The sequence below is a fragment of the Paralichthys olivaceus genome, chromosome 11 (assembly GCF_024713975.1).
Source record: "Paralichthys olivaceus isolate ysfri-2021 chromosome 11, ASM2471397v2, whole genome shotgun sequence".
In the NCBI taxonomy this organism is placed as follows: Eukaryota; Metazoa; Chordata; class Actinopteri; order Pleuronectiformes; family Paralichthyidae; genus Paralichthys; species Paralichthys olivaceus.
This window is the reverse complement of record NC_091103.1, coordinates 19,803,005-19,820,182: the sequence shown is the minus strand read 5'-3', so window position 1 is coordinate 19,820,182 and position 17,178 is coordinate 19,803,005. Positions and strand designations below refer to the sequence as shown.

Below are 17,178 nucleotides of genomic sequence, written 5' to 3'. Positions count from 1 at the left end.
CATAATAATATTTAAAATATGATATGATTCATATATAGAATATAATGTAATGTCTTTAGAAAGTATGATATATTAGATAGATTTGTTTGAATATTATTCAATATCCAAACTGCACATTAAATTATTTAGCAGTGAGTAACTACAATGTAGTAATTTCATTTCATTTTTCCAGACTTGGCTACTGCACTCATACTTTTTAATGGAGCATCTTGAAGTATTGTACTTGTACTTAAGGATCTGTGTGTTCTTTCATATCTCTGTCTTTTTAATATATCTGTTGAAATGTCTCACCATATAAAATAACCACAAACATGTGCTCATTTTGGAAAAAAAAACTTTTACTTGAAATATCAACATTTTCTCAGAAAGTATAAATAATGATTTATGATTGATTTCAATTTTATACAAAATAATACATTAGGAGGAATAAAATCATGTCCTGCCACACAAGTATGAGTGCCCTCTGATCAGATGGCAATAGATGTGCCCATAACAGTCACAACCAAGATAATAATAATAACAATGTAATGACCTAATATTGAATAGGAGACTGGATCTGCCACACTTACCATGATATGCAGAGTTTGATAGTTGGAATTGCTGTTTTTTTCTCATAATAACATGAACAGCTTTAGTAAAAACTAATATTTTTCCTTATTTCAAACATTCCCACCAGAGTCTGACAGTGTGTTCTGACAGACCTCAAAGCAAACTGTCCGTTGCAAAGTCAATGGACTGACACAACTGGACATGATTAGTAAAACAGAAAGAGTTTGCCAAACTATTAAAAATCCAAAATCCAATTTCTCAATCCCTCAACGCTGTTTGAAGGAAGATAAATTTGCATGTTAAGACACAAGGCAAGAGTTTGCTTCGCTTTCAATATGAACACACCTTAATACTGTCAGCGTGGGTGTTTGAACCCACAGCAGCTGCTCCTCTCCCCAACATTTCTCATTCTTGGTGGATTCCTGTTAGATTAGAGCAGCTGCTGTCAAAACATTATCCTCTTTCATGTCTCCTTCACAAATTACCAGACTGAGATGACTGTTTAGTTTTTGAATGGGGGGGGGGGGGTCCTGCTCCGTGATTTCAGATTATTAACAATATTTGTCCTATTTCTTCACATTCTGGCAGGAAGTAGGAGTAGGAGAAGGAGGAAGAGGAGGAGGAGGGTGAGTCCCATTCCTGAAATTCACCTGAACCTGTGTGCAAACAAAAAGCCAGAGGTTTCCATGGAGGGGAAGGGCCACATTTAAAGTGTGTGAGTCAGTCCTCCCCCACAAGGCAAGACCAGGTTTTTACAGATATGGCAGGTGAGCGTTTGAGACATGGTGACAAATAGAAGTTGCGCCTACACTGTGCATATTTGCCACACATGTTTACATCTGCTTTTGTGTTATGTCACAGGCAGCTTTATCAACAGCCACTCCAATATGATTGTTGGTGACTTAACTGATAGTGCATATTCATTTCAAGTGTGTGGAGCCGTGTGCAGAATCCAGCTATACAAAGCATTGCAGATGCCTATACACACATTGCATAGTCCTGTCAAGATTGTCAGAAAGTCTTTTTCAATCACAGTGAACACATCGAACAACTTGAAGCGATGAGTCCCGGCATTCATGGCCTGCGCTAAAGGCTAGCACAGTGAACTGAATGTGAAAGAATAACATGGAAGACTCCTTTAAAGCCCAGAATAAATGTCAAAATGCATGCACAACATCGGTACAGGTTATTGTGATTGTCACACAGCTCTGCTCTGCTCACGCGCAAACACATCCAGGCACTTGTGTGTGTGTGTGTGTGTGTGTGTGTGTGTGAGAGAGTGAGTCACTGGCTCCTTAAACCTTCACAGAGGCCGATCACTGTCTCAGTGTATCTTCATGTTTCCACCTTAAATCAAAGTCTTAATATACGTTGTCCCGGAGCCTTCAGTCAGGTGCACACAGTTCATGAGCAGTTTTTTGGTGCTTGTTTTTTTTTTGTTCCTTTGTAGTGACTGTACATTTAAAAATTAAAAGTAAAGAAGAGGGGCCTGAAAAATTCAATACTGTTTTTCAAAGATTGTGTTAAAATCAGACATCCTTGTTGATCATGTGTGTGCGACAGTGAAGGGGGGGGGGGAGTCCTGTCTCTTCACTTTCAGGTGCAGTGAGGTTAGTCAGTGTGGGGGGGTTGTGTTTTTTTGGGGGGGGTTGTTGTTTGTTTTCCTTCTCTGTCCCCATTTTTCATTTTCACCGCCTGGCCCGCCGTCACCGTCACTCCTCTTGTTTGTCGACTGACTCATCACGAAGCGCGCCGTTGCCGGTTATTAAGAGTCGTCATGGTTACCGCAGTGAGAGGGTGGAAAAATGCGCTCCGGTTGCCGGGCACCGAGGAAGTCGAGGATGCTCTCACCAAGCTTGAAGAGGACACTGGACGGGAGGAGGAGAGGGAGAGAAATGTCAGAGAAAGTAGGTCTGTGTTACATAAAACAATAAATACAATCTGTCCAGTAACACAGGTATACTGTACATAATGTAGCCTGCATCATTTCATGGGCGTGATCGAACAAACTTTCTGATTGTCAATGAATCACAAAAAACCCATCAATGAATCAATTTTACTAAAAGTAATTATCTGTGTCTGATGTATGCAGCTTATTCTCCTGTGCCCTGTGCCATAGACCTCCTGTGTTGTCCAAAAACTATTAAAGATACCAAAATTAACCACGGGGTTGCACTGGATGTGCCTTCATCAGAATAAACATGGGAGCTGTAGTTCATTTTAAGTCAGTCACATATCAGAGCAGATATATATGTATGTATTAATCTGCATCAGAAAATAGCCCCCTGTCAAAGTTCCAATTAACTACTGTTTGATTATTGTTTGCTAAAAACTCTATACTGCCCAAATGTTTTACAAAACATATTCAGTATATTACATGTAAGTATGTATATGTGTCTGTGACATGTTATGTTAGAGTTACGTCATCAGTAGGAAAAATGTGGTTGGGATAGAGGAGCATGGATGAGGTGGGGAAGTAACAAAGTATCGAGTTTTAGTAAAATCATGAATGCAGGATTTTACATTTCACTTGTAATGCAGTATTGTCATTGTGTAGTATTAGCCTTTTCTGACTTCTTCTTAATCAATTATTTGAATACTTTCTAGCACTGGTAAATACATCACCCCGACACCTTCGTGTGCCACACCTGACCAAATACATTCCTCATCCCTCTTGTCCTGACTCTGAAAAGCCTGGTTTCCATTGAAACGCTCCCTCTCTCTTTTTTTAGATTGTTTGTGGAATTTACTTTTTTCCTTATGTCTCCATGGGTGGAAGCAAGTGACCCTGGCGTGACCCTGCAGCCAGCAAACAGCTTCACCTGATAAAGCTGACCTGCAGGTAAGACCTGAGTCATTAGATGCCGGGCTCTGAGAAGAGGTGAGTTCTAAATAGACTCAGGTACAACGAAGGGTTCTCGGCAAACAATGAGTGTTATAAAGCCGGTGGATGCTGGTCGTGTCACGAGGAGAGGGCTGAGCCGTCCAAATAAAGTCCTGATAAGAAAATACCTGAACTAATTACTCTCTAAATAAATGGGTTTGTGAAATACCACAGGGTGATGATGTGACCAGTGCCATAAAATCACTAAGTACTATTACTATAGTATTTCCATTTCAAGCTTTTTTATGCCTTGTTAATTTTATACTATAAACAAATAATTATTCTGCAACTATTTTGATTCTGATTAAGTGATTTTTCAATTTTGTCAGCTGGGATGATATGAAACAATTAAAATAGTTTGATTTACAGACCATGTAATCTCAGAAACCTCTACATCTATACAGTTTTAGGTTTGAAGAATTATTGTGTATGTTACCGTATATGAGGTTTTTCTTTTTTTCTTAGTGCTATCATTATTCTGCTACGGAGCATATTTTCTAAATATGAAGTGATAAAAACGTTTTTCAATAAAGTTCAAAAAATAATTGAAGAGGTTTCTCAAAATCAAGAAGAATGTGAATTTAAATGCTTTGATTAAATAACAACGATAAAATAATTGTTTTAATAGAGCCATCCCATCAGACGATTAAAGAAGCTGAGTGCCTCTTCCTAAACTGGTTACAGCTTTTTATATATCTTTATTGTTTAGCTAAAGTGAACAGCTGATTGTCTCAGAGACTTGGTTACACCCTGTGTCTTTCACTGCCTCTTGGAAATTTGTGCTACAGGCTTTACTACACAGAGGATACACCGGGCCCTGAATCATCCCATCAACCCATCAGACTGTCAGTAAAAGCTCGGCAGGTATGAGCGCTCGGCCTCAGCGTGGGAAATTGAGCGTGTGAAAGCACTGTGGTCAACATTTCAGGCTACAGTGGTCACCAAGCGCAGAGGAGAGGTAGGAAAGAGGAAGAGGTGTAATTACCCAAAAAAAAAAGGAAAAAGAAGGAAAGAAAGAAGAGAGAAAACATCCACCCCTACCCAGACCATCCCCATCCCCATCTGTAGCCTCACTGTAGCAGGGAGGAAAAAAGCGGCACAAGAGGCTCGAGAACTTTGATTAACAGCAAGGCTCATTTCCTGATCACGGAGATAACTCTGAGCAGAGGAAAGTGAAAGGAGGGAGTGTTAATCAGGAGGCGTTCAGGCTGAGGGGACAGGTGATTGATTGGATGTGTGTGTAAGAGGAAATATACTTTCCACGTATCCGTCTCGTCTGTTAGTTTGAGGTCAAATGAAAGAATGTGAACATCAGCAGCGGCCCCCAAAACAACATTTTAAAAGAAACACTTGTGCTACTTGATATATTTGATTTGTGTGTGATATTCGGTGTTTTTATTCATCTGTGTGACTGAACAAATTAAATGTATTTACCCAGGAGAGACCCCCGAGTTGCACCATCTTGTTTACAGGAGCGTCCTAATGTGACAGGGATTAAACAAGTCAGCACACAGTCATAAAACACACACTCTTCCTCCCGTGGCATGCTCTACGTGTCTGATCTAACGTGTCTGTTTGTGTGTATGTGTGGTTCGATTGTGTCTGTTCCAGAGCGAGGGTGATTTTTGTATATCAGTAGGAAATGAGTGAGCAGATTTAAGTGTCGCCTTTTTAACAAGACAGTACAATCAGTGGCAAAATGTAAAAGAACTGCAATGACATCACACATTTACTGCTGATTTGCATGCAGGTACCCCCATAATGATTACTTGGAATAAATTCTGCGGTGACAATCATACAGAGGTGAGAATGTGCATCTAACGGTGTGATGAAAGGACTTACCGTCTTGCTGGAGGACATGGAGCTGAGGGTGCTGATGCTGTTGGCGTCTGTGACCACCATGGCGGAGGGGAAACGTGACGGGTGGGAATATTGTGGCGGCTCCTGCTTGTGAGAGTACACTGCAAAAGAGAACAAAATATCAGTTACACAACTCCTCTAATGATGCCAAAGAAACAGTTTTGGAAAATTATCTTTGGTTCGACTCGTCTCTTCACATGAGGAGAGAAGTGTCCATGCAAGACACCAACATTGAAACTTGGAGAGAAAATCAAACCTAATATAACACAACAGCTGTGTTCATTTAAACTGCATTTCTACCTCGACAAGTTTATGACTTTATGTTTTTGCCCCTGTGTGTTTGTTCATCAGCAGGATTGGGTTAAAACTATAAAACAGATTACCACGTAACCTGGTCTAGGATTGCAGGATTTTTGGGAATAATTCATTGGTATTGATGAAAAAAGAGAAGAAATGCATCAATCCACACCAAATTATAATTTTTTCTTAAAAATTACACACAGTTCTCAGTTTTTGAGGCCTCTAGAGCTGCTTACACTAACCCTGACTTCATAGACATTAACACTGGGGCAGGAGTTTCCAATTAGACATTTAGAGCTGCAACTATCACAGGCAACCTCCACTATGTACTGTCATTTTATAGTCAAAAGTGTTGATCAAAAAAGTAATCAGCAGATTGATCAAAAAGGGAAACAATTGTTAATCGCAGCCCTATGGACCCTTCTTTGTTTTACACAAGCCAAAAAAGTTGAGAATCACGACAAAACTAATTTACAAAGCTGAGTAGAGCATGAAGCAGAGGACGGTAGAGGAGTGATACTGACTGTGTGAGTGTGTGACAGCCATGAATGGCTGCTGGCTCATGTGGCTGGGTGAATGCTGCATCAGGCTCTGCTGGTGGGGGCTGTGAAGCTGCTGGGAGAACTGCACCGGCTGCAGCGCTGCAAGGCTGCCCGCCACACTGTTGATCACCGGCACCGACTGAGACTGCGACGTGTTTAAACCTGGTCAGACGCAGCAAAATGTCAGTTAACCCATGTCACTGTAATTATAAGCACAGTGAGTTTTGCTTCTTGTCTGTGTGTCATATTGGAGGAAGGACGACTTACTCTGAGCGATGGCCATGACTCCAGATAGAGGCATGATGAGGTTCTGTGTCTGCTGATGGCTGTGATGGGAGCTGTGGATGTTTGTCAGTGTGCTGACTGGAGGAAGTCCTCCACCTGAACCAGAAATCTGTGGAAAGATGGAGGAAATAATTCACGCCACAGCATTACACAACACTCACTCACTAACAACACGTGAATTCATTTTCAAAGAAAGAAACAGATTGGTGTCTGCTTGGGAGAAAAACAAGCGATGGCACGGTTCAGATTCTTTTGTGTGACACTACACTTGAGTAACTCCACTCTCACACAGCACACAGGCAAACACTGATAAGGAACAAAAGGTAAAGAAAAGAGAATCATACTAAAAATGTCAGTCGAGAAGCCGGACATTATTTGTACCTGTTGGTTTATGCAAACACGTGCAAAAAACACAGGGATATATATCCAAAGCAAGACATCCGGTGTAGTCAATCTCGATGCAGATCCTCCCACTCGGTGGGGCTGCGTCTATTTGACTATTTCCAGCAGATAGTAAACTGTCAGCTCTGACCCGCTGCACACTACTGCTGGGGTCATTTCCCATGAAGCTGTTCCAAAAGGCAGAAGTGTTGCGAGGTGATGGGGAAGTTAGCACACAGCATTTAACTGCTGATTTGCATAATGTGTATTTTTTGGGACCCTGAGCAATTTGAATCTTGTATTTTGACAGAAAAGACATCATGTACTGTTGCACCACCACCCAAACGCTGTGGGTCCTTGCACAGGTTTCCTCGTCACTGATCAAATATTGGACTAGGGCAGAGGGGTGAAACTATGGAGTAGAAAAAAAAGAAACATCGAGCATGATCAAATGTTGGCGTCATTTCTCTGGCAGAACAAGCGGTGCTCCACCTGCGGCTCCTCTTTGCGAGGCATTTAATCAATGAGAACAGAATGTTTCTTTGTCAGGTTTATTGCCTGAGCGACACTGGTGCACTCTGGTGAAGGCTAGGTCCAGCCATGGCCTGCCACCCCGGCTCCACCTTCCAAACACAGCAGCACAATGTGCTAATTGTTGGCTCTTGCCAGTTGGTCCATGGGAGAGGAGGTTCAGGAACCTGCTTTGTGCGTTTACACTAAGCACAGTCCTGCTCTTATCTAATCTGAGGCCATGGAGGCCCAGGTGTGTTCACTCACCATCTTGGCGTCAGGTGACAGCAGACTGTGGCTGTGGTCCAATCCTCCCGGAGACACCTGTTGGAGCACCGACTGGCTGGTGGCCATGCCGTTGCTACTGTGGTGACTGATGGTCGTGGAGGAGGTGACCTCACCGGGGCCTTGGCTGTAACGCACTGAGAGAGAGACACAGGGAAAGAGAAGGTTGGTTTCACTTGTCTTGGCTGCCGTGTGCCTCCATTACAAACAGTTATATGGGACAGAGAGATAGCGGCACTGGCCTCATTCTGAGCTGAGCTGTGCCTCCGCCGCGCCAACCAACTCCACTCACCTGCTCTTTGACTCAGACAGGAGAGGGCAGAGCAAACAAACACACTGACCCGTCCAGTGCCGCTATCTGCGTAGCTCAGCCAAGGCCGTTCACTACGCACACGCACTTACAACAGCAGGGCTCCCATTACACTCTGTGATCAGCACACAAACACTACTGATGGTGTTCAAAACTACGTCAATGTGAAGTTTCACCAGTGATGGAAGAAGTACTCAAATCACTACTTAAGCAGAAGTCCCAAAAAAATTCAGTTAGACTAAAAGTTCTGCATCCACATCCCTGTATTATCAGAAAATAAAAGCAGACTGATATAACTAAATTACATCATAATAATTGTTGCATCAGTGTCTGTAGCTACTTGAGGTGGAGGTAGTTTTAAGTACTTTATATATGATGTAGACCAGTGGTTCACAGGCTGGAGGTTGGACCCCGTCCCCCAAAATGGTCACCATGTAAATCTGAGGGTTTGTGAGACGGGAGAGGTTCTGCTTCACAAAGTTTTTGTTTGTCTAATCTTAAATTGTATCTTGTGAAATATTTGAAAATTGCACTTTTCTCAACCAAAATAAAAATATCTAAGTGTATTTTATAAAATCAATGTAGGCTGTTTTTTATGTAATATTGTTTACAAATGTAAGTAACTACAAAATACAATATTTGCACCTCACACGGTAGAAAAAAGATAAAAGTATCTGAGTAAATGTACTTCACAGGAGGGAGTTTCACTGTATTTTCTTTGTATTAGTGACGCCACAGTGAAATTGAGTGAAATGGCCCTTTAGTGCCATCACTTAATCTCCTGTCTAGACTACTTGTTGTTCTCCAGAGGCCCCTGAAGAAGAAGCAGCTCACCCTCCCAAACAGCCGACAATCAAATGGCTGTTTGCCGATGCAGGCCCCCTCTGATACCAACAGAGTAAACATTACACAATTACAAGCAATGTCAAACACATTCTTATCCTGTGGTCTCAGCCCCACACAGTCACTGAGCGAGCCCCTCCCTCAGTGTCAGCGCAGAGACAGACTCTGTTTGCAATCAGATCTCACATCTTCCCCGAGCCCTGCGTCCCTGACCCGGGCGTGACGGCGTGAGCGCCACATTGAGGTCAGTCAGACAATGACACGAACCGCTGCTATACATCGTTCTGAGAAAAAAAAAAAAAGATGGGACCAGGGAGGGGGCGCGCATTGATTTCTTGTCACTGCTGGAAACTGGAACAGGATGTGTTTGCAGATATTTGCTTCAGGTGTCAGGGAAAGCAAATAATTTTGATAGCGAAAATCATTTGTGTGATTGGAGGTTTGTATAGATTCTTGTGCTATGTGTGGGACACATTTTGAGAACTGTATGTATTTGCTTTCTAGAGTTAGATAAGGAGACTGGTGGGAATTAGCCTGACTGTGTCCAAAGATTAAAATATTCACCATGCAGTATTTCACTGGATTTAAACAAATTCTGCTTTTATTGTCAATGATTTTATTTGGTTAATCAATAAGGAAAAAATAGTCTCCAGGTTGCATCTTCAACTGTTTTGTTTTGCCCCAAACCCAAAGGCATTGATATTTTTTTCACAGCAGAGAAAAGGAACCAGAGATTTTTCACAAATGAGAAGCTAAAACCACACATTTTTATACTTTTTTGCTGAAAGGGTCCTAAAAACAATGAACCCCAGTTGCCAATTAGTTTTCTCTCAATATCCTTATTATCTCAAAATAAGATAAAACTATACCTCTAACTCTCAGGGAGATGACAAATAAGCCTAAAAAAGCACATTCCCTAATGTTAAACTATGATTTGACTTCAGACACCTCCAATGCAGACACCACGATGCCTGGAGCAGGGCCACAATGCCATATTTCATCCTCTAAACTACCTGTCCACCATTTTGTACAGCCTACAGACTTCATATTGTCTCGTGCAACATACTCGCAACCCCACAACACTCCACCGTGCCTTGTAAACACAGCCGCAGAACAATAAAGCACTCCACTGGACTCATGACCCCCATTGCCACACAATGGAGGAAGACTCATAAAAAGGCAGTTATCTCGGGGCTGGGCCGCCTCTTAAAGTGTCAGAGGGAGAAAAGGATGCTATTCAGGCCGGTTTTGTTTCTTCGGGTTTGGCAGTAATTCTAGCTACAGGGAACCTCGGAGTGAGAAAGGAGGACTTCCTCATTTTAAACTCTGGGTTTCTAGAGAGTTATTTGGAAGAGCGGGTTTTCTAGACATGTTAATCCTCGTAAACTTTTAAATCCTGCCCTCAGATTGCAGATTCTGTAAAACTGAAACTTTGCCCTGGCGGGATTTCTCTTCGGGAGCTGGAGGAGGGTGAGAACTTCACAGGGGGAGTGGCAGCAGGGACCTTCAGCAGGTTTAAAAGGCTCTATCTCTCTGTGTGACCCATGTAGTATCAAAGCCTGCCTCCCCAACCCCAGGCAGTGGTCATTGTAGTGCGGCTGCATATGACAGACCTCCTGGGTCTCTGCAGGACGTATCCAGTCTCCTCTTTGTGGCTCTCTCGGACACACAGAGCAGAGGAAAGTGCAGAGCTCAGCCGTCCTTTCCCTGTGTGTGTGTGTGTGTGTGTGTGTGTGTGTGTGTGTGTGTGTGTGTGTGTGTGTGTGTGTTTGTGTGTGTGTGTCGCTGTTTCAAGTCAGCCTGAGGTGACGCAAAGCAACGCAGCCCACAGTTAATCCCCCCTACTACTGTATCCGATCGGAAACTTCTGAGTCTGCTAGTTCTGTAACGTGCAGAACGACGCAGCTCACAAAGCAACGTCAGCTGCCACATTACCAGCTTTAGAACAAGAGTCATATTGTTTTCCTCAGTAAAACTACCTAAACAATAACCCTCAAAATACCCCCAAAAAATCTAAAATCCTATTAAAAGAAAGTTACAGAAGTTTTGGCAAAATTTCCTCAGAGTTTCAAAAGTAGGAGTAGTTGTCCCACAACAGAAAATGGCCGCTGTGTGAGTGCTGCTGTTTAAGCTACTAAAGTGAAAGCAGTATTTTGACGTGGAGCCAGTTTTAACTACTTTATTATCTACAGGTTAACAGTTGCTTTAACTACCTAACTACCTGGAGATGGTAGGATTCTTCTGACCTATTTTATTATTATTTGATGGCAACTTGTTTTAATTTCTGCTATTTTTGAAATATTTAATAGTTTTACCTTATGGGGCATCAAACAGTTATTGAAATGAAACCATGTGAGATGAGAGGTTGAAAACCACTCTTTTAATGATTAATAATAATAATAATAATTTTAGTTCATAGGATGTAAAATCTTAATCTTAATAACTCTTTGCTGTTTAGTTTAGATCAAACTCTTTCTAATCTTTGCTTTTTTGATCAAATAACTGTAAATACTTTAACACAAAAAATGTGTAAGTTTAATATACTTTTATCTTTTATCTTAAATCTTAAAAAAAAAATTGAGAATCCACTTACTAAAGCTGTCAGACAATTGAAGAAAAAAATATATATATTTGTGCTTGAAATGTATATATCAGCATAAAATGGAAACCACTACCTCTAGTAACTTCAAAATATTTCCAAATATAACTATAGCATCCAAAATTTGTAAACACAGTATAGTATGTTATAGTTGTATTCTAACAGTATGTATGGAGATAAATGCTTCAAAGTAAAACGTAAGTAGATTGGGTTAATTGAGCTCAGTAAACACTGTACTACAGAAGGTAAACATTGCATTGGAGAACACAGGTGCAAGCTCACATGAGCCTGCTGGGAAACTATGTAATCTCACTCAGATCAGTTTCATTTCTGAAAGTAAAGAAAAAGGTCACCGCCAAAACTGCACGTCACACTGTTTGACTGTCTATCCACTTGTGACCAACGGACCAATGAACTGAAACAAAATCAATAAAAACTCCCGGAGTCAGAGGAGTTTCTTTGATGTGACCCAGTAGTGACCTCTCTTGTATGGCTGAAGGTGCAGCGATGGTTTGAGGAGGAGGGGGTGGGGGGGGGTTCACCGAGCTTTCTCTATAGGCGAAGAAGGGGTCATCAGTCCTGTCTGGCCAGAAAAGAACCAATACCCCAGTGGACAGCTCCTGCTGCTCCAAGTCTGAGCCCAGTCTCAGCAACTATACTAATTCCCATAAAGGTGAGGGGGGAGGCTTTAAAATCAGTCCTCCTCCAGGCTCAGCAGAGATAAATGAACCTTGGTTACAGTCAGTGCAGTCTTCTAATACACCACAGACAATGGGACCCCCTGCTGAGGTAGAGTATAGAGAGTAGAAGTCAGAGGAGCCCCTTATCAAAGGCCTGGGAGATGTAGTAGCAAAGGGTTTTAATTGTCCATTAAGCATGCATAATACAGGCCGTGCCCTAGCAACGCAATGAGACGCCCTGCTGGGATATTATTGTCAGGCCAGGGGCTGACACTGAAAAACAGCTGATGCTGTCGGCAGGATGCCAGCAGGACACCTTGTAAGCAGCCAGCTGAAGGGGTTTTCGGGGGGAGCGAAGTGATTTTCCGCCATGCACCAACCCCTCTCCTCTGCAGCCTTATCACTGACCTCTCCGGCTATGCAACCTGAGGTCAGTGTCTGGTCAGGTGTTCTGAGCAACAGCATAAAAAAAAAAAAACTTCGAGCAAACAGACAATCCACAAGTGGGACCAGTTTATCCAAAGGTAAAAGAGCAAGCCAAGGCAAACAGTTTGTTTTCCCTTCAAAGCTCGCCCCGTGTTCCAACACAAGACGACAACAATGGGCCCTGAGTGACTCTCTCAAATCACAGTTTTATGGAGGGTGAGTGATGGCACGGGGGGCGATGCTCTGTGAAGCCTAACTGCTTTGTTTTTATGTCGTATACACCAGGTAGACTCAGTCAATACTAATTACTGCAAATGCAAACATCAGGTTAGGGTGAAATGGTCAGAGCGACAACGGCACAGCATTTCCTTGTTTTGGCGACTCCGTGAGCGGAGTCATTAGCAACCTGTATGGGAGGAGGAAATGTGGAAATGACGGCGTTATGTGGAGGTAAGGTGGATATGTCTGTTCCCCCCTCCCTGACCCTGGCCTGACCCTGGCCTGTCACAGGATTGCTGCCCTTTGTGTCATGCTCCTCCACGCTGACTTTGGAGTGGAGATTACAGGTACAATGTGGATTGTTCTCCGAGTGTTTTCAAAGATCAGAATAACAATGGCATTTGCTCAGCTCACTCACTCACGCTCATTGATCACTTGTCCCTGCTCTCTCTGCCTCTCTGATCACATCAGCCTATTCTGACAGTGTGGTCTCAAGCATGGGGAAAACAAAATCAGGTCACTTTCTTGCATGATTGTCCAAAATTTAGGAATAAACACCTTAAAAAGTATCTTTTAAAAAGGTTAGCGTGTATTTTCCCTCTCTAAATATGCTGAATGTTTCATTGTCTTTAAACAATGCATGCAGAGAAACACCACCTGACGTCTTACTGGGAGGTGAAGCGCTGTTCTGGGGGTGATGTGGCGAGCTGTGTGACAGCAGAGGGTTGATGCTGTGGGTCGGTACAGTGATGGCGTCCATCGCCAGCTTCTGCCTGAAGGCTTCCTCCTTACGTCGGTTGGCAAACCAGTTGTACACTCGCACCTCTGTGACCAGATTAGAGCCGAGGCCCTGCGCTTTAGAGGGGGAGACCCCTCTCTGAAGACACTCCGCTCTGCAGGAAACAGACGCACAAGGTGAAAATGTGACTCTGATATTATTTGACAGGTATTTTTCTGGGGAAGGTGCAGGAAGTCATGTTTATACCTGTTGCACTCCTCTACTAAACTCTCCCTCTCCTCTTTGCTGGGGTTCTTCTGTCGTTCGTAGGCCTGGTACAGGATTTGCTGGGACGCAGGCCCCCATTTGAAACGGTTGCGTCTCATTTTCTTGCACGAGGGTTCGCTGCCGACCTCCTCACCGGGCTGACCCATGCTCTGACCAGAAGGATTGAACTCTGGGAAAAAAAATGCCGGATCCTGATTGTCTTTTTCTGTCATATTGCTGCCAGGACCTTGCACTGCTTGGTTGAACTCTGGAAAACAAGAGGAGGTGCATTCAATAAAACTACTTTCACAATGCCATCTTTTAGCAAAAGAAAGAGATCGTTAGACACATATCTCCATTAATGATATTTATTTTCCATTTGACATGTGACAAGCTTCATAAGGACTAGCATAGGGACGAATGCTGCGGGGGTATATGTCGCCCAGCTAGATGAGGAAACGTCCAATCTAACTTTATATCCCTGCAGGTTTGAATCCCAAATAAAACACTGTGCTGCTGCCAACCACACATTACAGGCCAAGCTGTGAGAAACTCAAATATTAACTTACGTCGCAGTATTTCCCGCTGTTTCCTGACATACCAGGTGTAGAGGGCCGCTCGCTTCTGTGTTTTCATGGGCGTGCCTTTGTTGAGGTGCTGGGAGAGGTGAGACTGGTTCAGCCCTGTGATGTCGACGACCTCCCTTTGGGGGATGTTGTGCTGCTGCATGTAACCTTTGATCATGCGGGCAGCACGCCATGGGTCCTCTCTAGGTCCAGGAGCAGAAAACACACAACTCATTTCACCACTTAAGTACAGCCAAGCCCTCAAAGGGAAACAGCAAAGACTAAATCCCCTAATAATCACCTTTTTAGTCCATGACACACTTTTAGATGAATATAAAAACAAACACAATGCTTCATGTCAGAGGGGGATGAGTTTAAAGAAGATTCACAATAAAAGTTGTTATAGTAAAATGTATAAATCTAAACTTTGCTTTGCTCCAACTTAAAAATGGGTTTGTAGCAATAATAAGTCCCCTCACAGACAACCCGTTTATCATTGTAGCCCATTCTATAGGCTGTAAATATTTTCAAAGGTTAGTTCAAGTTGATTCAGGCCGGTTGAGAAACTTGGACTTAGTATTCAGTTCAGATTTCGGCCTGGGAAACAGTTTGAACGTGTCTGCGTAAATTCAAAGCCATGAGCGTGCGATGATGAACACATGAATGCAAAGAAAGTGAACAAATCATCAAACAAAAAGTTAAAAGATGTTTGTCAGATTTTGGAAAATGTATAAAACTGGGTGACCTTCCACAAAGGATAAAAAATACATGTAAAAAAATAAATATGGTTTTACTTAATTCAGGTAAAAATGCATTAAAATCACATGTTCTTTAATTGAAAATAAGAATATTATTTCAGTTTTCAAATCAAATACTTGTCTCTAGAAGCTAGTAAAAAATTGTTAGGATTAAAAATGATATGGTTTTAGTTTAGTCAACTAAAAAATATGCTTTTAAATGACATGTTCTTTTATTGAATTGAGTTTTACACTTAAATATTGTCTCAAAAGTGAATTTCAGTGAGGAATAATTATTTTTTTCGTTTGTAAGAAATTAAAAGTAATGGCATATTTATGGACTTGTGTTACTCCAAGTGTAAATTTTGCATTAAACTCCTTCCTACCTGCAAATTCAGCCGTCACGTGAATCGTTACGAAAGGAAAATGGAGCAAAACCGGTGTCGGAGGTGAAATATGGAGGCTGGTCCGTACAATCCGAGATTACCGGGGTTCAGACACACTGACATCGGTCATTATAGCAAATCTCTGCGCGTCTGTTTGTTTTGCAGAATGTGTGTGAGCCCTACATCCAAGTCTGCGGGTTAAGTGGGAGATGTTAGTTTATAACTTTTGACAATGAATAACCAGATCTCCATTGACTCTAATCACACGCCACTGTGTATCTTTCAGTTGATGATTTATAGAATAAAATTAATAATAACTTAACTACACGTGGGTTCGTTTTGATATTCCTCCGCTGCTGTTGGCCGAAGATAGAGCCTCAAATATTAGTTTTTACAGGTTTGAGTGGAGATCATTAAAAATAAATGGCTGAGTTGCGTAGTTATGCTTTTTCATAATGGGTTTATTGACGCATGAGTAAATGCTAAAAGTGAACATTATTATTATTATTTGTAATATTATAATTTAGTATTATTATTTAGTATTATTATAATTATTATTCCAATGGATTTTTATCATGGAGGCGGAGGGTTGATAATAAACGGATGTAACTTCAGCTGATATATTGCAAAGGTAAAGAAATAAAAATCAATGTGGATAATTAGTAACCAGAACGTAAAACCGAGTCGTGTCATTTAAAACTGTAAACACAGAAAGAAAACCGTGTTCCAGGATTATAACGGGCTGGGTTTGTATTAAACTAATTTAAAATATTCAAAAGTTCAAAAAGAAAATTAGAGGGAGACGCACTAAACGGAATAAAAAATCGGAGCGCTTATTTTCAATTTTTTAGTTTCATCTTTACTAAACTTTAACACTTTAGAAAACTTTTCCAGGAATCGACCACTCACGTAATCATGCGGTCCACCTCCGCCCTCTGCTCGAGGGCCTCCTCCGTGTTGAGCGACTGCAGCTCCTTCAGTATCGGCGGCGTGTCGTAGTCGTCCCCGTCATCGGAGCCCTCGTCCCCGGACAGCTTGCCCTTGCTGTGGCCGTTGGTGAGCGTATGGAAGACGGGTTTGGAGTCGGCGTCCGGCCCGCTCATCTTGCCGGGAACGGGGGACATGGACAGGCTCTCCAGTTTTACTCCGAAGCCCGGCGGGCTGGGGTCCAGGTCGTCCAGGGCTTGGATCAGCACTTCCTTGGTGAGTCCTGAGTCCAGCAGGGCGCTGAGGAGCTCCTGCTGCAGGGATGTCAGCTTCGATACCATTTTAGAGAACATTAAAAAGTCAACATATAGGCCTGCTGCTGTGCGCGCCTGAGCAGGGGGAAACAAGGGATGGAGGAAGCGGGGTTAATCAGAGTAAAAGTACCACAAAAGTCGAAAAGTTCTTCCTTCCTGAGTGCTCCGTGTTGTGGGGAGTTCACTGCTGACACCTGCTTCACTTCCCTGTTGAAGGGGAGGATGGAGCTACTTTGCCATGATGCTTTCTGAGAGCTGGGGAATATAAAACATGGTAATGAGTGGGCCGGCTGATGGCTGCCTTATGTAAATCCACAGAATAGGCCTGAGCTGGGCCGAGGCAGACATGTGTTTACACTGCTGCACTGCTGCTTTTATTGGCTCCTCTTATCAGCTCAGCTCTGATGGACTTTGGACCCAGTTGTATATAAGCCTTAAAGACACTGAATAAAGCAGAGCTGCACATGTCCACGAGGGATTTTTGCTCCATATCCGAGTTTCTTTTTAGAAACAATATTAGGATTTCTAGAAGTAGATCCGACAGAGAGCAATGGTGGTTTGTGTTTGTGTTTAAGGGCTTAACTCATTGT

General features: G+C 42.4%; 1 protein-coding gene across 1 annotated transcript; it reads right to left on the bottom strand.

Moving 5' to 3' along the window:
- Window positions 1-255: 255 nt before the first annotated feature.
- Window positions 256-16,945, bottom strand: hnf1ba (HNF1 homeobox Ba). Its single transcript, XM_020088669.2, has 10 exons — window positions 16,257-16,945; window positions 14,228-14,427; window positions 13,659-13,926; window positions 13,343-13,566; window positions 7,579-7,733; window positions 6,403-6,529; window positions 6,118-6,297; window positions 5,276-5,394; window positions 4,868-4,912; window positions 256-2,417 (listed from the first exon to the last, which is right to left on the bottom strand). Exons 1-10 carry the CDS (start codon window positions 16,625-16,627, stop codon window positions 2,397-2,399), a joined length of 1,710 nt encoding a protein of 569 aa, XP_019944228.1. The 5' UTR covers window positions 16,628-16,945; the 3' UTR covers window positions 256-2,396.
- Window positions 16,946-17,178: the final 233 nt, after the last annotated feature.

Bases quoted from the DNA above. Each gene is read 5' to 3' on its own strand.
- hnf1ba (XM_020088669.2), bottom strand. From the start codon at position 16,627: ATGTTCTCTAAAATGGTATCGAAGCTGACATCCCTGCAGCAGGAGCTC. The intron at 14,428-16,256 runs GTGAGTGGTCGA...TCCTGGACCTAG, and splicing joins GAGGTGGACCGCATGATTAC to AGAGGACCCATGGCGTGCTG. The intron at 6,530-7,578 runs GTGAGTGAACAC...ATCTTTCCACAG, and splicing joins TGTCACCTGACGCCAAGATG to ATTTCTGGTTCAGGTGGAGG.